Below are 21,280 nucleotides of genomic sequence, written 5' to 3'. Positions count from 1 at the left end.
TTATTTCTTCAATTTATAATTCTTGCCTCCACAAAGAAAGCTGTTATAAATATTTTTGTAAAAATAGATCCTTTCACCCTTTAAAAAAGTTTCTTTGGGATATAGGATCTAATACTTTGCTGGATCAAAGGGTATACATAATTTATTGCTTTTTTAGGTATAGTTTTAAATTATTTCCCATAAAGGATCAGTTTACAAATCCACCAATAGTTCATGTCCCAGTTTTCTTACATCCTCTCCAACATTTATCATTTTCTTTTACTGTCATATTAGCCAATCTAATAGGAGTGAAATGGTACCTCTGAGTTGTTTTAATTTTCAGTTTATCAGGGTAATTTCTGAAAAAGGCATTGAAAGGCAAATAGTAACCTGTGGGTACTCCCTGTCATCTTTAGGAGGCATTCTTGTGTTTCTAAGGCAGAATTTCCAGTCTTTGTAATTCAGAGATTGACAAATGAACTGCTTACTATTTTGAAAAAAGTAAGAAGATGGATAGGTAGGTGAGATACAGAAATTCAAAAGAATATTGCTACTATGTACATATGCTCATTTTGCATAGTTTGAACATCCCAAAGAAAAGCACAAATTGTCCTGTTACATTTTTTTTCTTATTATCTTCATGGACCATGATGGTTTTTGAGCATCATGTAATGATTTTCTTTAGGGGGTTAATAAGTAAAGATCTATGGGGATTTAATAAGTTAAGATCTATGGGCTTCTCCATACTGTTTCTAAAAATTTTCTTTTTCTTTGTTCTTACTGACTTAACTTGAGTATTTTGAAAATTAGTTGTCCTTCTTAAGACCATTACATAAAACTGAGCTGTGTAGCAATTTTCATTTCTAAATTTCTCTTTTATATGGTACAGTTTAAAAATAGAACTTAAAAAAATTCCTTATTGTCATGAATGCTGAGACTCATCAATTCATAAAAATCTCTCAAAATATTGAATTTTAAAGAATTTGCCACTCTGAAACCCTTTTGAAAGCATTTTATTGATATCTTTTGCTTTTATATGTAGCAGAATAAATATTTATTAAGTGTCTCCTTTTTGTCAGGTACTGTGCTGTCATATTCTTGTCCAAATATATCCTTTCCCTCTCCCCAGAGAACCATATTGAGTAGCAATGAACGAGAAAAGTAATAGGAAACCAAAGTAGTTCAACAAAACCAACCAAAATATCCAAAGGATCTGATAGCTTCTTTTGTGATGCATATGTCCATTACTTTTTCTATTTTTCTGCATTTGTGTCCAGCTAAGTAGTCAGAAAACAGAATCAATAGAATGTAAAAATATATATGTTTCCTATTTGTTTTTAATCTGAGAGTTAATGCATTGTTTGTTTGGGTAGGACTAAAGCTTATATGTAGAAATTCAAATATTTGATGTAAAAATGGGTAGTCAAACTTTGTTTTTTTTTTTGTTTTTTTGTTTTTTTGTTTTTTTTTGTTAAACTTTATATTTTTAAGGAGTTTTATATGTTTATTTTACATAACTTAAATAAGGTGAATTTAGGGAGGTCAAAGTGAGAAAGACATGTATTCAAAACCAAAACCCATATTGACTTCATAACTGTCAGCAAATCAATTTCCTAGGCAAATTTATGCAAATTGCTTCTACAATTCATATTATTATCGTATGCATCAATGGAAAGAGTTTCCTCATGGGCAATTTCTATCATAGATAAAATTATAAACTCAGATTGTTAAAAAGACATAAATTTATCTGTATAATGCTCTTTCTTTGATGAACTTCATATATTTTACCAAAATTATTTTGTACCTAGCACTACACCAAACACTGTAATATATGCTTGTAAGTGATTCTTCAGTTGATTGCTCTAAGACAAAAAACATGTGTGATACTCAAAAGTAAAGTAGAATTAGTCCAATTGAAGGAACATCTAAGAAGAATGAAATGAGTATCAGTTGTCTTTTTCAATCTATTTTGCTAATTTCTTTTTTTTCCCCTGAGGCTGGGGTTAAGTGACTTGCCCAGGGTCTCACAGCTAGGAAGTGTTAAGTGTTTGAGACCAGATTTGAACTTGGGTCCTTCTGAATTCAAGGCTGATGCTCTATCCACTGCGCCACCTAGCTGCCCCTATTTTGCTAATTTCAATAAATGTTTTAATATTCACATATATTGCTTCTTAAATATTTGTTATTTAGTCCTAGTTTAGATAAGTACCCTTTCTGTGACTTTGTGTAACATATGCTGTAATTTATAGAATTGTGTGATTTGAACTCTTAGACCTAATAGATTTTTTTTTAGCTATAGTATTACAGTACAGCATTAATATGGTGAGCTCCTGGGATTGGACTTTGGCAGGTGGCATCCAGAAGGTCAAGCTGGCCCACATTGGAAATGTATTGGATTATTTCCATGAAGATCAGTTCCAAAAGTAGTCAGTCTACACCTCTAACCTGGGCTAGTGAGGGAGACCTAATCTTAAAAACAACAAAAATAAAACATCTGTTATCATTTGGAACAACTCTGTATTTTCTTATACTAAAATTGCTTTTCTTTTTATACAAAGCCCATCTCTTTTAGAGTTCTTGTTTTTTAAACTTGTAAATTTTTTAATGACATAAATTTTACTTAGGACTTATCTATGCTCAATCTCATTAGTTATCATAATTTATTTAATTTCTAGTTTGTTGTTTAATTAAACTTGACAAAGCAGAGCAAGGCATTAGAGAGAATTTTCTTGATTTGCACACTATTAGATTTTAGTAGTTGAAGGTTTAGGAAAGATAGAAAAAAAGTATAAAATTCTTTTTATTTGAATTAACTCAGAATGCTTTTCACAAAGTATAACTTGGATTTAGATGTGAACTGACCATATTCTTAGAATCTTGTTATATTACCCTAGATTTGTCTAGTGCCAACTGTCTTTCTTGTTTCTTGCTTATCTCCTGTTGTAATGCTTTTGTACTATTACTCCCTCATGTCTAGAATATACTTCTTTCTCATCTCTGTCTTTTAAAATTCCTGTCATACTTCAGCACAAAACTTAAATACATTTTTTTTTGTAAGAAGTCTCTCTCAGCCTCCTTCTTCCCTATACTCCTTATCCCTAGTTCCTAGAGACTTCATTTTCTTCAATTTATTCTATAAAAATAAGCTATTTATATGTTGTCTACTATGTTAGAATGTAGAGACTATTTTTACCTTTTTTGCTTTCTCTACTGCTTACTTAGCACAATATCAGGCAGGTAGTAAACACTTAAACATGTTAGCCAGCTGAATTTGGATTTCCTGCCTTAGCTTGGGGACTAGTCTTGGAGATAGTTTCAGAGGAAAAGGTACTATTAAAGATTTCTGGAAAAGGCTTTAGCTGAAATCTGAGAGAAGCTAAGACAAGTAAGAGAGCCTTAGGTATGAGGGACAACCAGTGGTAATTAATAGTATGGTAATTAATAGCCTGTTTTGTCTTTCTTGCCTCTGGTCTTCCTAACCTATTTTTCACACTACTGTCCAGCTAATTCTGCTAATATAATTATAGTATCTACCTTATAGGGTTATTAAAAGAACACTTGTTCCAGACAGGGAGAATAGACAGCCTTTATATTGTGCTAGATTTTTGGCCCCATGAAAAGATGACAACTCATTGTTTCTCTTCATCTTGTTGAATTTTACATGAAATTCATAAGCTGAAGTTGAGATTGTCCTGAAAGTTTTAGGACAATAAAGAAGAATCAACATTTTTCCTTATTAAATTGTTTATATGTTTAGGTTGTTTTAAAAAGAGCTTGTCTCTTTCCCTAGAATATTGAGAAATCTGTAGTTGACTTAAGTTAAACTCTAGTTAGAGGATTTACATTTGGCTTTTGATTATCCTTTACCACCCAAAGCAAGATACTCGTTAAGAAATGAATATGGTTAACCAGTTTTAAATTTCATCATGAAGATGATATTTAAGGCAATTTCTTATTAAAATAGTTTGAATTCTCTGCTCTTGTACAAAATTTTTATACGAAAATGAGTCTATTTCTTTCATATAGTTATTGCTTATTTATATTTTCATAAGAAATGTAAAAAGAAAATCTAATTTAGTGACACAAACTTAGATCTCCCAAATCTTTAAATGTCATACTATTTTGTAGTGTATTTTGCATATGAATAGACATTCATACCATTTTGTGGTTTGTAGATTTTCTTTTTTTTTTAAATCTTATTTGGTATAAAATTAGATGTTAAGGTGTTGATTTCAAATCTCATGATTTGAAAGGGGAAAGGAAAGGAAGAAGCATTTATATAGCAGCTACAATATGCCAGGCACCATGCACTTATACTTTTACAAATAGTATCTAATTTATTCCTCAACAATAATCCTGTGAAAATAAAAATATAATTAAAAAAAAAAAACCCAACCAATAACCATGAGAGACAGATGCTATTTTTAGTCCCATTTTATAGATGAGGGAATAGACAAACAGGGGTTAAGTGACTTGTAACTCAAGAGAATGTCTAAGGGTAAATTCTTAATTCAGTTTTTTCTGACTCCAGGCCTGGTGCTGTATGCACCACAATACCAGTTGCCTTATGATATGCTAGGGGAATTTCTACTGTTTTTTTAGTATAGAATAAGGTCTCAAAGAAAATAGACATCAGTTGGTTTCTTCAAGAAGTAGTAGTTTGATAGTAGTAGTAGCTGGAATTCACTGATAAGAAGTCCTAGATGAAGGTACATAGAAGTGATCAGATAGAAAAAATGTTAATCATTTTCCAATGAACTCACATCTTCAAAAATGGTTTTAAATAGTGAAAAAAAGAGATGTATTGATTCATATACAAAACTAAATCACTGAACTTAATCTAGTAATTGGTGTTGTTGTATGAAAGAGCTTTTTCATAAGTATAGCTTGTAAGCACAAATTTTATTATTACAGCTAATTATCAGAGTTCATTTTGAATCTTTTTAAGGTTTGCCAATTTCAATTACAATACACTAAATTAAAACACTTTTCAGAGTTTTTCTAATTCCATATGCCAAACACAATAGTAAGAGATACAAATCATCGATTTATTTGTTCTTTGAAAGGATTTTGAAAATAAATCCTAAATGTTTTTATGAGCTTATTTCAATTATTTTACTTCATAAAATACTAGATGACACTGAAGTGTGAAAAACATCTTTAGTTCCATAAGACATTAAATTATGGAGTAACTCTCATTCACCTGAAGACTTTTCTGATAAACCATTTATGGACTTGTAATTCTTATCTGAAATCTTCGAATTCACTGAATTAAATTTGAGATTGGTACAATAATCAATAACTAAAGCATTTGAGAAAACAAAACAAAACATTGAGATATCAGGGCCATAAATGAAGTTACTTCTTTTTTTTTTTTTCTTTCTTTTTGTAGTATATGTATTCATACATAGGAATATAACATACGTACATACATATATATATATGTATATGCATATGTATCTTTTGTCTGTATGATATCATTGGTATAGAAAATTTCCAATAAGGAAAGTTCTGTTACCAGTGCAGATGCCACTTCAGACACTAATTAGCTTGTGCTCTTAGACAAGATATGGATCCTTTACGAATTCCCTTTTCCTCATCTGTAAAATGAGGAAAGACTTGATGGCTTCTAAAGCCTCTTCATGTTTTAAGTCTGTGGTCCTCTGTTTATTGATTCCTTTTCTTTTAAGGTCAAGGTCATACATATCTCACCTTTACCATGCAGATGACCATCCTAGTCCAAAGTAAGCTATTCTTTCTTTGTACTGTAGTACTGTACTTCTGTAGCATTTCTTGTTTGTACTGTTCATTTAGCACTTAGTGTGTATTACCTTTTATTGTTAATTTTCTTTTCACATTTATGTCTCGCTGAATAGAATCTGATCTTTTTAAACACAGGAATTGCCCTATACTTTTTCATCTTTCATAGCACCTAACCAAGGTATGGGATCCTAGATCTAGAGCGGGAAGGTACTTCATAGAGATCATCTAGTCTAACTCCTTTATTCTATAGGTGAGGGACTTTGACCCAGAGAGATTAAAGTGACTTTCCCAAGGTCATACATATAAAAAGGCTAGGATTTGAACCTCCATAGTTTTATTTATTTTTTATTTTCAATGTAATGCTTCTTCCTTTTTATTTGTTTTTCATTTTAAGTCATTATTTTATTTGGTTTATATTTGAGATAATCAATATAATACTTACTTATAGTTCCCATAGCTACTATTCTTGACACTAAACATTAACAGTACTAATAGTAGTATTTTCTTTTTCTTTTTGCAAACTCATCACCAGAAGGTTTTGCCAGATTTGCTTCCTAATCTCTTCTGGTTCAGTAGTCTGTATCAGTGAGGCTACACCTTGCAAATATTAGGTACTCAAGTAGTGATTGATTTGACAGTCATTTGTTTCCTTGTTTTTCAAGAAATATTTTCTTTCATCTCACCAGCATATCTGTCTTGTAGTTAGTTTTGGTCTATGTTTACTGTGCTCTTTTTTTTTTTTTTTTTCTTGAAAGAACAAAACTATTTTAAAAATTGTAATACATACTAATTTTATCAGAGTTTAAAAAGAAAGCTGCAACAGTGTAGTTTTCTCTACCTTGTAAGTATAGTTGTATTAAGTATTTAAGTGTCTTAGACATAGATGCTTTGGAGATAGGTTGTCATATTTGCATTTATTATAACCAGAACCTTAATAATATAAATCATAACAGAAATCATACTAGCATATGTAAACCCAAAATGACCTATTGATTAATTATATTTACTTGTATCTTTATTAAATTCAATAAGTGTGCCTAGGTGACATTTGCATATGTTTATAGGTACTTAAATGGTTTTTCAAATTCAGCACATAGTATTGATCTATACAATCAGTAGTAAAAAATGATATTTCTAGTGTTGTTTTTTTTTCTTTCATATTAACTGACCAGATGACTAAAAGCAGTAAGAAATAGATGAGAAAAACTGTGCAGGATAACTAAGCTGTTTACCATGAGATTGGAAAGCTCATAACCATTCCTATAAGTATCCTCTAAGAAAGGCCAGATATGGATATTAATTTAATTTTAATACCATCTGATAAACATAGACTAAGCATGGTTTTTGAAATGACTAACTTTCTAATCTGCCTTGACATTTCTTTGGGGTGCTGCAAACAGTGATATATTGGTAGGTTTAAAAAAAGTGTAATTGTAGGTTTAAAAAAGTGTAAGTGTAAAGGAGATTTTAGAATATATTGTAGAAATATTTTAAAGTAGATTCTCATTTGATGGTTTAGGTACAATAGATTAAATGATCATATGACTTTCTGTTCTTTAGATTTCAATATGCAATTTCTAAGATATCTTTATTTCTATCCTAAAAAAGATGTTTCCTGTAACTTAATGCCATTAAAATATTGTGATAGTATATTGAAACTTTAAAAATATTTTTAGGTTTATAGTGTTGACTGGAGCCAAACCAGAGGTGAGCAGCTTGTTGTGTCTGGCTCTTGGGATCAAACAGCCAAACTGGTAAGTTAAAACATACAGAACAAATAGATTATTTTCATTCAATATACATTTATTGTATATCTGTTGTGTACAAAGGTCTGATCCAGGAGCATGGAAAATACACTTTTTAAATAAGACATAGTCTCCATCTGCATGGAGTTCACAAATTTGTCACCCAACTCTTTTCTTTTTTCCCAAATGTGTTTCTCCAGGTTTGTTTGTTTTGTTTTGTTTTTCTTATACTATATAATTTCTTTTAAAGTAGATTATTTAAAAAAATAAATTTCATTGATAGTTTTTGTTTTTACATCATCTTCATTTCTAGATGTATCTCTTTCTATTTTCCCCCCAAAAACTCATCACTTGTAACAAAGAATAAAAGAAAAAAGAGAATGGAAAAGAAAAACCAGATCAGCAAAACTAGCTATGTCAGCCAAGTGTGACAGAACATGTGGAATTCTATACCCATAATCTCCTAAGTCTGCAAGTGAAGGATGAAAGTGTATTTTGCCCTCCACTCCCCCATTCTGGCCAGATTAGTTCTGTGGGGTTTGACATCTTCATACTAGTACTAGTATTTATTTACTTATAAATTTTTGTAAACTTTAAAATTTATAAATTTTTTTGAAGGTATTATCATTTGCTTGTTGCAACAATGTTGAAAAATAGGTACTATTTTTACTCTAATTTTATAGCAGAGGAAACTGAGACAGGTAGAAGTTAAGTGACTTATTTGTCCAGGATCACACAGCTAATAAATTGCTGAAGTCAAATTTGAATTCAAGCCTAGTGCTCTATCACTGTGCTACCTAACTGCCTCATCTCTTAATATTCCATTATTAAATATTGCTTTTTGGGTTCTTTATAATGGGGCAAGTCACTTAAATACTACCTGTTTCAGTTTTCTTATCTGTAAAATCAGTATAATAATAGCACCTATCTCCTATGATTGTCATAAAGATTCAGTGAGGTAATATTTAAGTTCTTAAAGTGCTGTATAAATGCTTTAGGAAGGGGGTCAAATAACTACTTTTTTATTAAGAGTTAAAAGATTTTGAATTTTCTATATGTGTGTATAATTATATACACACAGACATACACATACATTGTTAAGTGAAATTCTTTATTTAATTATATCATTCAGATACTCATTTACTTCTTTATTTTTAGTGGGATCCAGCAGTTGGAAAGTCACTATGTACTTTTAAAGGCCATGAAGGTGTCATTTACAGTACAATCTGGTCACCCCACATCCCTGGTTGTTTTGCATCAACGTCAGGTAAATATATTGATACTTGATCAAAAGTCATCATTGTGGTGAATGGCTTGTCTTGTTTTCTCCAGTAGATGGCATTCTGTATCTTGTCATCAGGGAGAAAACAGATTTACAAAGGTTTGTCATCATTGGGAGCTTCTGTTTGGATCTTTATATTGTTGATTCTGTTCTAGTGCATTGCCAGTAGTTACTGTTCCCTGAGGCTTATTTTTCTTTTGACAATCTTGCTCAGTTATTGATTTTAGTCAACTTGGTTATCTGACCTCATCCCTGCTTCTGTTACTATTTTCTTTATTCTTTTGGTTACTACAGACTTAATGACTATTCTTTTACCTTGTTTCTTTTGTTCTTGTTTGTGATTATAGGTTTTTTTGGATATATCCAAATGGTTTATAAAAACAGTTACCATTACACTTTTACATTTAGAAAGTATTTTTCTGAGAGTAGCCCTGTGAACTTGGTATTGTAAATATTGCCATAATCTCTATTTCATTAAAAAAAAAACAAAAAAACCCTGAGTTTTGGAAAAGTTAAGCATCTTGTCCAATGTCAGACAATGGCCAGGTGGCAGAGAGTAACTCAAAATTCAGCCTTCAGGATTCCAAGTCCAACTTTCTTTCTTCTAAGATATGGGACTAAACAAATTCCAATTATTTGTCAGGTAAAAGACAATTTTTTACTGCTGCCCCAAACTTTTACTTCTTAAAACTTTGAACACTCTTAAAACTTTATATTTTATATATATTTGAATACATATATAAATATATTTGACTTAAAACTTTGACTCTCCCTACTACTTTTCCATCTCAGTTCAAAGTCCAGTTGCTATGCTGAGGTTTTAGATATTTTACTGCATATCTTTTGGATTGAGAAATGCTGGCCTAAATAATTTATTGAATTGCAGGATTTGGGACTAAAACATATCTTGGGATGGTAATGGTAATTATTAGAGTGCTATTGTTCAACTACCTTATTTTGTAGATGTTACATTTAGGAATATACTTTTCCAGATAATAAAACCCTTCTTTTAAAAAATAAGCACTTTTATATATATTCTCTAGTTTTCCTTTGAAATGTGTTAAATAGATTGACTATTATTGGTTATTGGTTATTTCTGTATTACAGATATAGAGTTGAAGTAAAGAATGAATAACTTAGTCATATAGCTAGAGGTGGAGTTATCTTAAAACTTAGGTCTCTTTAGCTCTGTCTGTCAGATTATATTATTCTTTATACAGGTGAAGATAAAATTAGTATTTATGCAGTGTTACAAATAAAAAGTTCAGATTTGCTTATTTTGTTTTGGTAAAAATAATAGTTTCTACTGTAATTTTCATCTTTATTGATTTCATGGCAACAATGCTTTTGTATTCCATTTTGGAAGTTTTTGATTTAAAACATTTTAAGTGGTCACATACAATCAGAATAGCTAAGCTCATAAGATTCTTGTAGAACTTTTAAAAAAAACCTTTAACTTAAGCTTTTTAAAATGAGCCTTGTTTATGAATGTGAAATATTTTCAAGTAACAATTACTTCAGGGTGATCTTTTTATATCTATCATTCTTATTGTGGGTATCAAGTATTTAAGATTTTCTCATCCAATTAGTGGCTGATTAGTACTGCTCCATCCTTTTATCTAATGTCAGCATCTGTACTTGAGCTGTAGAAAAATAAGAGCTATCATATTATTAAATCAGTATTTCATTAAGATAGCAAGAATCTTAGTGCTCTTGGCTTCTAGATAACTTTGGCTTGACAGTTTTGATTGCTTTTACTTTTTTTATTGCACAAAATCTCTTCTATTTCATTATTGGATTTCTTTTTTTTCATCAGTGACAAAAGGAATAAATGGCCCATAATTTCTAGATGCAGGTAGGAGCCATTCAGACGTGGAGAACTACAGGGGAAATATAGACAGACAAATATTGAAATTTAACTAATTTTGCTTCTTAAAATCCAGTATCATTAATCAGTGATTTTTTTTTAAGTTTTAACTATTATAGGGAAACACTTTAAGAAATGTCTTCCCATCATGGAAATGAGCAATATTATTTTTTAAAAAAGATAAGTTGCTTATACTGTGTCACCTTGTTTCATTGCTTTTAGGACCATCAATTAATTGTCAAACATTATACAAACAAAAAATAGTGAAATAATCCTTGCCCTCAATGACTTTTATTCTGTTAGGGTATTCAATGTGTAAGCATTTAAGTATTTTGTAGGGGTGAGGTACTCACAGTTAGAGGGATCAGGAAAGGGGTCCTTATAGAAACAGATGTTTAACATGAATTCTGAAGGAAACTAAGGATTGTAAAAGGCAGAGATGAGGAGGTGGTAAGTTCTAAGAATGGAAAGCCGTCTATGCAATAACATAAATATGGGAGATGGAATATCATTTTTGAGACATAGCAAGGCCAGTGTGTGTGTGTGTGTGTGTGTGTGTGGCTGGGCCATAGAGTTCATGAAGAAGAATAGTAATGTGTATTAAGACTGGTTGGGGCCAGATTGTGAAAGATCGTAAAAGTCAATGGAAAAAAACCCTGAAAAACTGGCAATTCATTTAATAATTTTTTAAAAATTCAAGATTATACTTAACTTTGCTGGGAATATTTTCAGTCTCAACCCTAGTTCTTTTTCTCTTTGATGACTCTTTTTAGCTCTTTGAAATATATATATATATATATATATATATATATATATATATATATATATATATATATGTATATATATATATATATATATATGTATATATATATATATATATATATATTACAAAATCTGTAGTCTTTTAATGTAGCTATTGTTAGGTCTTGTGTGATTCTAATTGTGGCTCTGCTGTATTTGAAATTTTTTTTTTTTCTCCATTACTCATAATATTTTCTCCTTGACCTAGGTTTTTTGAACTTTGGCTATTATGTTCCTGTAGATTTTCCTAGTAGGATCTCTTACAGATGGTGCTTGTTGGATGTTTTCCTATTTCTATTTTCCCCCTTTGTTCTAATACTTCAATATAGTTTTCTTTGATTATTTTTTATATTATTATATCAAGATTCTTTTTGATTGTAAGCTTTCAGGGAGTCCACTTATTATTTTTTGTCTTTATCTGTTCTCCAGATCAGTTTTTTTTATGAGATGTTTCACATTCTCTCCTTTTTATATATATATATATATATATGTGTGTGTGTATGTACATATATATATATATATATATACATATATGTATATATGTATGTGTGTGTGTATATATATATATATATATATATATATATATATATATATATATATATATATATATATATATATATATATATATAAAATTTCTTTATCTCTTATAACTTTGTTGGTTTCCCCTTGCCCAATTCTAGTTTTCAAGAAGTCATTTTCTTCAGATTCTGAATCTCCTCTTCAAGTTGGTTGACTTTCTTTTCATAATCCTGTTTTTCTTGAATTGGTCTTCCCTCCCTTTCTCTCCCCTCAATCTCTCTAATTTCATTTTTTTGGGGGGGTCTGGCAATTGGGATTAAGTGACTTGCCCAAGGTCACAAAGCTAGGAAGTGTTGTGTCTGAGTTCAGATTTGAACTCAGGTCCTCCTGACTAATTTGATTGTTAAAGAGGGTTTTTTGTTTTTGTTTTTGTTGTTGTTTTTTTAATTCTTTGAATTCTTTTTGGACAGGTGACAATTTGAACTTCCTTTTTGGTATAAGAGAGGCTTTTTTGCTTCAATATTCTCCTCTGAAGATGAACCCTAGTCTTCTTTATTTCCATAGGATGTTGGTGTAATGACTTCTAGTCCTGGGGTGTGTGTGTGCACATGCCTCTGGTTTGAAGGCCTGGAACCAAAACCAACTTTGTTCTCCTATAAATGCTCATAGCCAATAGCATTTTCAGATCACTGCTTCTTCACTAAGTGGGTGCTGGTTCCTTCCCACTCAGACTTCTCAGCAACACATCTGGCCTTGGGGTCCCTTAACAGCAGAGGTTCCCTCAGTCTTCTCTAATTTACAGTCACCTAACTGAGAGGTGAAAATTCATGTGGCTGGGGTCTAGGCTACTTCCCAATCCAGCTAGCCCCGACTATGACTTTCCTCCTGCTTTTTCAGTAGGACTAACCTGGACTCATTTATACTCTATCCTGGTATTTTTTTTTTTTTTTTTTTTTTTGTATCTTTTCCTATTGTTCCAGGAAGACCACTGTTCCACCCTACTGTATGTTCATCCTGAGGTGCTAATTTGTCTTGTTTGTCTGGAAAATCTGGAAAGCTTGTAATTTTCTGACCAACTCCACTAGCTTCCCTGAATCTTCTCCAATTATTAAAATGTCAATGAACAAATCAGTTTTGGTATTATTCTTGGGCAATTCTTACATATGTTAATTGATGAATGTTTCTTGGAATTACACAATTTAATTCTATCTCCAAACATTACTTTATCAGTCCTGTTTTCCACAGAGGCATAGTTATCTTCAGTATCCAGCAAAATGTCCCAATAACACCAACAGGATGTATTAAATGATCTTATTAATAAGGAACTGGCCATTAGTTCTAAAGCCACTAACTCAAATGAATGATTTTAGGAGCCTACAATGCATTTTTGTCTTTTCATAAAGCCATCATAAAGATTATATTAAATATCTTTCAATTTAGAGTAAAACAGGAATTAATCATGCAATTTTCATAATTAAATAGATTTAGGGCTTATATTTAGGTTTGGTAATACAACTCTCTTTTTCAGTTTCATTATCTGTAAAATTAAAGATTTGGTTTACGTGAAATCCAAGGTCCTTATTAACTTTAAGTCTACTATAGGATGGTCAACCCTAGGCATTGTTGAGAAATAAATACAATTTGTCTTAGCTATTTGATGGTTTTCTTAGATTACAGTCTTGTTTTGTAAATGAAAATAGTGATTTCTTCATTTGTCATAGATTCAGATTCCTATCCTAGTAGTGATTGAGTTTTAAATAATTTGATAGAAAATTGTAATGTCTCAATGGTTAAGTGTCAGCTCAGAATCATGTGTACTGAAAGCTTTTATTTGAGTTGATTCTTATGCATCTTGTCTATTCTCATGTATCTTTTGCATAGCATCGTATATGTAATATTGACATTGGATTTAGAAAATAAAACATGTGGCTGTGACTGAAGAACAGAATCTCGACAGAATTTAATGACTTGCATGTTGGAAGTTTCTAATATGATGTCAAAAAATGGCTGTTTAGATCCCCTGTATATTATAAATAAATTCTGCTTAAGAAAATTATTCTTTTACTGAATAGAATTCTTTGTTGTTTAGTAATAATAGAAAAGACCCTTAATGACATTACTCTGATGGGACTTACTTGTTATGAAAACACTGACTTTAATGCTCTAAAATTAAAGAAAAAAGAGGTTGTTTGATGATAATCAAAAATTGGGCCTATAATTAATTGATTTTGGTCTTTTTTATTTTTATTTTCATTTGAAACTGATTTAGAGTGTCACAAAAATCACATCACTGGCCATATGATATTTAAAAACTTATTAGGCATTTTATTTATGTAATTATTACCTTGAAGTAATGACATTTTTCATGGTGGTTACCAAATATTATATTATTTAGTAGAATCTAAAGCTTTTTTTCTTGAAAGTATCTCTCCCTTTTCTCTTTTTCTGTTCCTTCTTTTTGCAATTCTTTCACTAAAACCAGTGACAGAGAAGTTTTGATTGAAGTAAGAGTTAAAAGAGATCTGAAAAACCATCTTTTTAAAACACATATACTTTTTTTTATCCTTTTTAAGATTTGAGGATAAAGAAAGAAGAGGAATAGTCTGAATTGCTAATTTGGGATGAGAATGGGATTAAGAGTGGGATTCTATCCACTATTTGACTAGTTAGGAAAACGGAACACACTTGGTAATTTAATAAAACCAAATTGCCAAATTAGATAATTTGGTATTTTTTTTCTTTGAAGTATTTAAGGAATGTGACCTCCAGTTATACAAGGGAAATTAGGTAGTACTGGAAGGCTGTGGTGTCAGGAGAAGCTGAATTCAAATTAGCCTGAGACACTTACTAGCTGTGTGACCCTAGACAAGTCATTTGTAATCCCAGGTCAAGGGTGGGGGAATAAGAGATGGCAAAGAAGTCCTATTGCACATTAGTGAGACTTAGGGCTATTTTCCTGTAATACATAGTGGGAAAATTAAAAACTGCTCAACTGAATTGTTTTTGCTTGATTGAGTTTTACTGATCTGTTTTGTTTGCAGGCTCTGAGGGAGCAAGGCTTGGGTTTGTGTATTATTTTATATATTTTATAGCCCAAAGTGATGTACAACCTAACATTTATAATGACTTTTATAGTACTTTAAGGCCACTTATATGAGTATTTCCTCCAGTAGTACAATACCTTACTCAATTCAATAAAATTTTTGTTTGTGATTTTTAAAAAATCTCCTTGGGGGAACAATATTTTGGAGACCTTCTACATATTTCCATATAGGGAAATCATAGGTGTGAATTATTGAATAAGTCCATAAAAAGCAAGAGTCCAGTCCAAGTATTACTTGAGACCTACTCTCTGTTAGGACAAACTATTCAAACTATATCACCATCTCTCTAACAATCGTAAAGACATACATTGTAAATTCAGGATAATCTTGATGGAAAATGCATGCCACAGGAACAAGGCATTTAACTAAACAATGAATCAGACATCTTTGAGGTAAATACATTAGTATGATAATTTCTGCTCTGTATTGATAAATATCATAACTATTTACAATCCCATGATTTGATGAGCATCACAACTATGCTACTTACAATTCTGTGCTAATAAGCATCTTGGTATTGACAATTAAGGGGATACAGAAAGACCCTAGAAGGAATGTGATGAAGGTAGCTAGTAATTTGTAACACTAATCTAAAAGCTAAAAGCTGGACTCCAACAGAAATAGTCTCTGTCATTCTGATCAGCAACTTGAATGCAACCTGCCTATGACCATACAACTACTAAGTAAAATTTGAATTCAGGTTTTCTGCCCTCAGACCCAGAAATCCTTATTAGTGAGTGCCATATTAGTAGCCCAGTATATCAGGCTGGTTGATTCAGTTATATTTATTTCCTGTCATCTTTTTAACTGTTGTGTTGTTTCCAGTATGAGACTAGGCCATGGCAAACTTAACCTTTCAATTCAAAAGATCTACCCTTGTTCCCTGGAGTCCTTATTGGTGAGTGCCTTATATTTGGCCCTTATAATAGACCAGGTCCTCTAGCCATGCTTGACTTTATTCCTCTGACATCTTCTGACCAGCCTCCCTGCTATTATGTGTACATTATTTCTCTCTCCTTCCCATTTTTGGTTTAATCAAATCATGGTTTAATTGATTACCATACCTATATAACCTCTCCAACCAAAATATCCCTCCTTAGCCATCATTCCTCTAAGAGCTGCAATTTCTTACAATTTTCAGGTAATTTTTTTTTTTACACCAGCTCTTACTATTTATACTGTAGCATTAGTTAGAAAACCATCCATTCTGATTTAAGGTGTGGTCCAGAAATCTAAATCCTTTCTCAGATTCCTCCTTTGAGTGGGTATTGACTTTTTTATTCTTCATTTATCTTTTGAAGCTTCTCTATTCATTTGGTAGTGATGATAAAAGCTCTGCTTCTGTGGCCTTCACTGGTTATCCATTATTTCCTCAATTTTTGCTTAAACATATAATGGCAGGGTAGATGGCAAAATTATCTGAGTGGATAATTGAAAGATATGGAATTGAAAATATGTTCTGCTCTGGGGCTGGCTAGCTGGAGTTGCTTAGATGAGTTTGCCTTCACTAATCAGGACAGCTCAACTCAAAGGGCTTGAGTTCTAAAGCTGAGTGGATGAATTTTTCAAAGGACCTGAGAAATGATATCTGGAGGCCTTAGTCTGAAGTCTATCTTTCTCTATCCCAGCCTGGAGGAGTAATTTATCAGCATAGCTTATCCTTCTATTGTTAATTTCAGTTTGATAAATTGTTGCTTCTTTACCCCCCAGGAAGCAATTATCTCAGTTTCCTCTGATGTAATTACATCATTTCTGGTGCCACCTGTGACACCATATCATTCTTTGTCCTACAAAAAAATTTCCTCTTAGAGTTTCTACCTTCCTCAACTACTGGAAAAGTTTTATACTCATTAGTTAGCTCCAAGTGTTCAGTGACTCACTGTTGTATTCCTCTACTGTTTAACATCTTGAATTGGACAGAATTCTCTTTTGCCTAAGGAGATTGTTGTTTTTCCTTTCATTTGTCTTAAACCTGTTCTTTCAAGGAACACTTCCTTTACTCTGATAAGCAGAAAGTTATTAAGGTGATTTAATCCTTTCACATTTCTTTGCCTATTTATATATGTAGCACTTCCAGCAGCAAAAAGATAAACATTTTGTACTCTATGCAGATTACTACAAAATTTCTTTGCTTCCTATGGATCCCAGAATGAATTATCTCTCATTCTTGGGTCCAGTTCTCTTGGTAAACTGCTGGGCCATACTCCCTACTTGTCATGGTTTTTTTTTTGTTGTTGTTGTTTGTTCGTTTGTTTTTTTAAACTACCTCAGGACTTTGTTGCTAGAAGGTTTTTCTAATTAGGTGAATTTTCTCTATAGATAAGTAATTACAAGTTCCTTGTCCTAGTCCCAATTATATTTTTATACACAAGTAGTTATCTAGATTATGCTTGACTACTTCCAGTGATATGAAACTCATTACTTTTTCATTTTTTTAGATAAACTTTATTATTTCATTTATTTATTTATTTGTTCGTTTATTCATTCATTCATTCATTCATTCATTTACTTATTGTTTAGGCAATGTGCCCAAGGTCACACAGCCAGGAAGTGTTAAGTGTCTGAGGCCAAATTTGAACTCAGGTCCTCCTGACTTCAGGGCTGGTGCTTTATCCACACCACCTAGATGCCCCTATTATTTATTTTAAATACAAAATGAGAAAAAAAACACGTTGTACAAAGTGGAACATGAGAGGATTCAATATGAAACAGTCTGTTTCAAGAAAACCTATATAATAAATACTATATATTGTTTTCACGGTTTCCCAGCTTTTCTTTACCTCCTTGTAGGTTTTCTTTTGTTCTCTATTATATACTTCTTTGTGAAGGTCCGGGTTAGCTCCTCTGAAGGGATCAGAATAAGTCTTTGTCAGGATAAGCAAAAGTCCTTGCCCCACATTGTGGACGCCAAAATGTAAGGTCCTGTTGTCTCCAGAAAACTGCTGATCGCTCTCTGAGAGGGGATCTGCTGTCTCAACTCAATCTCCAGGCCAGACTCTTCTTCCTGTAGAGAGCCATCCCAACTCTAGAGTAGACTCCTACTCCAGGCCCAAATGATGTTTCTTTTATCCTCCCAGAGAAGGAGTGTGTGAGAACTCAAGGGCTTATGGGAAAATTACTTCAACCAATGAACTTGCTCCTTTTAAAGGTTGTGTAAACTCCTTTTCGTATGTAAACTCCTCCTCAGAAGTAAACTCCCCTTAAAGGCTGGAACCAGAGGTGTGAACTAGAGAATTGTTAAGTACCAATTTAGCACTTAGTAAGAACCTAACACTTCTTATTTTTATTTTTTCCCCCTCTTGGCCCCACCTCCTTCTCAACTTTCTTCATCCCTATCCTAAAGAGGGCTACAATTAAGCATGGAAATTTTTACATATATAGATATACATATATAGACAGACATCTATAAACATTTATACATTTATACACATATACATAAATTTACATATATATAAGACCATATTGTGCTTACTTCTACTTGTCATCTGTTTTTCTGAAGGTGGATAGCATCTTCCTTCATAAGGAACCAGTTATCAACCAGCTCATCATTTCCTACACCACAGCAGTATTCCAACCTAATCACTTCCTGTCAATGAAAAATTTTCTCCAGTTTTCTGTGTTCCTTTTATTCTTGGCTGCATAGATTTTATTTATACAGGAAAATTTCAATTGAAAGTAAGTAAAATTATGTTTTATACTTAAACATTTCTTTCATCTTATAATATGGTTTAAGGTCTGATGCAACTGAGTTTGTTTCCTTTATGTCTTTTCCCCCTGGTTTCTTTGAAGTCTCTGACCTTCTGTTCTTCCATATGAACTTTGTTTTTTTTTTTTTTTTTCTAATTTGGTAAGATAATTTTTTAATAATTGAATTGGGATGGCATTAAATAAATTAGGTAAAATTCTCATTTTTCATTATATTGGCTTTATCCTTGCATTATCCCACGCCCATTCTCTGGGAGGATAAAAGAGGGCGGCACTCGAAAGATAGTCTTGCCTGGGCCAGACTTGAGGTGGCTCTCTAGAGGGAAAGAAAGAGTCTCTACACGAGGTCAGAGTTGGTGGCAGTTGATACAGCAGACAGATCTCCTTCCAGAGAGCGATCGGCAGTTTCTGGAGACAAGAGCACATTACATATTGGTCCATGAATACATATTACCCATGAATGATAAATATTACTTCAGTTATTTAGATATGATTTTATTTTTATAAAAAAAAAATTTATGTTTATATTCACAGAGTTTCTGTGTCTGTTTTGCTAGGTAATCTCTCAGGTATCTTCTACTGTCATTTTAAATGGCCAAAAATAATATTGCTAATACATAATATACTTTCCCATTTTTCTTTTTTGATTAAATCTATTTTAGCTTATTTTAGCTATCATTGCTTTTTTATATAATAAATTCTACTCCTGTCTTTTATTTTATCTTTGTGTGTTTCTATAATTTTATAGCATTTCTTGAAAGCAACATATTGTTGAACTGAAATTTTGAATATGCTATCAGTTTCTATTTTATGGGTAAATTCATCCTATTCATATTCTAAGCCATAATAAGTATTTGTGTTTTTTCTCCTTCCTATTTTTCCTCATTATCCTTCCTCACTCCTCTGCTTTATTTCTACCCGCTATCTTGTCTTTCTGTTCTTTAATCTACCCCCTTCCTACTTTATCCTCTTACCTTTTAAATTTCTTTTTGAATTTAGAAGACTTTTATGCCTTTCTAGATTTATATGTTGTTTCCCTTTTTAACCCATTCCAAAAGAGAATAAAGTTCTGGCACTATCTGCTCTCCCTCCTATTAGCATCTTCTGTAATGTTCTGGTTAGCTTTCTGGAGGTCTTGGGACCAGCCTTTGTTTCAGCAGAGTAATCACCATGAGAATAGCCAGGGATAAAGTCCAAAAGTCTTTATTGTCTCCTTCACAGTCTTTAGACAAGATTTGGTCTCGATGGAGAAATGAAGGAGGACAGGCAAGCCACCAAGATGATGGGAGATGGAATGTCTCTCATCCAGTCCTTATTGGCTCTTATATACTCTATTATAAGTACATCATCGTAGGTATCAATCTTGTAGAATAGGTGTCAATCCTGTAGAACTGTATTAAGTATTAAGTAGGTGTAAAACTAGATAACCATTGTCTTATCAATTCCACTGAGTTAATAATACCTTGTTGTAAGACTAAATCAATCATACTGAGCCTTATAATTATTTCTCCAAAGTTCCTGGCCTTTACAGTCTTCTATATCATTTTTTTCCCTTTTATGCCTCATTTTAATCTCTTCCTACACAGTTGTATTTTGAAAGAATCTATCATGCACTGCTTGGCCCAAACCTTTGTTTGTTTCAAACTACCAAAATAATGGTGACATAAGAGTACTGATAATATTTTCACATATAAGAAGTAAACAATTTGACGCTTATAATAGGTCTTTAATGTGTCCCATATATTTCTTCTGAATGTTATATGTCAAATTTTCTCTTAAGTTCTGCTATTTGTGTCACAAATACATGAAAATATTTAAGTTCATTAAATGTTCTTCTTGTTTTTTTTTTTTTTTTTTTTTTTGTTTTGTTTTGTTTTGTTTTGTTTTGTATTCAGTATTATAGTTAACTTTGCTGGCTAAGTTACCTAAGTTATCTGGTCCTTCAACATAGTAATTGCTAGGTCTTGTGTAATCCTTATTGTAGTTCCATAATATATATATTTTTTAATTGCTTTCATTATTTTCTCCTTAACCTGAGAGCTTTGAAATTTGGCTATAATATTTCTGTAAGTTTTCCTCCTGAGCTCTCTTTCAGGTGGTGGTTGGTGTTTTTTTTTGTTTGTTTGTTTGTTTTTCCCCTATTTTTGCTTTTCATTGTTTTTCTAGAACTTCAGGGCAATTTTCCTTGATAATTTCTTGTTAGGATTACTAGGTGAGAACTCAGGTTGTCCAGACAACCTGAGTTCTCACCTAGTAATCCTTAATATTGTATCAAGATTATTTTTTTAATCATGATTTCCCTTGTATTATTTCTCTCCAATCTGTTCTTCAGATCATTTATTGTTATGATGAAGTGGTTCACATTGTCTTCTATTTTTTCATTTTTTTGAATTTGTTTTATTATTTTTTTTGGTTGTCTTAGAATGTTATTAGTTTCCTTTTGTCTAGTTCTAATTTTCAAGGAATGATTTTCTTCCTTAAGTCTTTGATTCTCTATTTCAAATTGGCTTATTTT

At 31.8% G+C, this 21,280-nt stretch overlaps 1 protein-coding gene across 1 annotated transcript in view; it reads left to right on the top strand.

The window, feature by feature from the left end:
* PEX7 (peroxisomal biogenesis factor 7) overlaps window positions 1-21,280 on the top strand; it is an 80,701-nt gene that overhangs the window by 4,780 nt on the left and 54,641 nt on the right. Inside the window, exons 4-5 of the mRNA XM_074309738.1 lie at window positions 7,419-7,496; window positions 8,646-8,754. Coding sequence (XP_074165839.1) covers window positions 7,419-7,496; window positions 8,646-8,754 — 187 coding nt within the window. The remainder of the gene's footprint in view (window positions 1-7,418; window positions 7,497-8,645; window positions 8,755-21,280) is intronic.

This window comes from Sminthopsis crassicaudata, chromosome 4, assembly GCF_048593235.1.
Source record: "Sminthopsis crassicaudata isolate SCR6 chromosome 4, ASM4859323v1, whole genome shotgun sequence".
Taxonomy (NCBI): Eukaryota; Metazoa; Chordata; class Mammalia; order Dasyuromorphia; family Dasyuridae; genus Sminthopsis; species Sminthopsis crassicaudata.
This window is presented reverse-complemented; position numbering and strand designations above follow the sequence as displayed.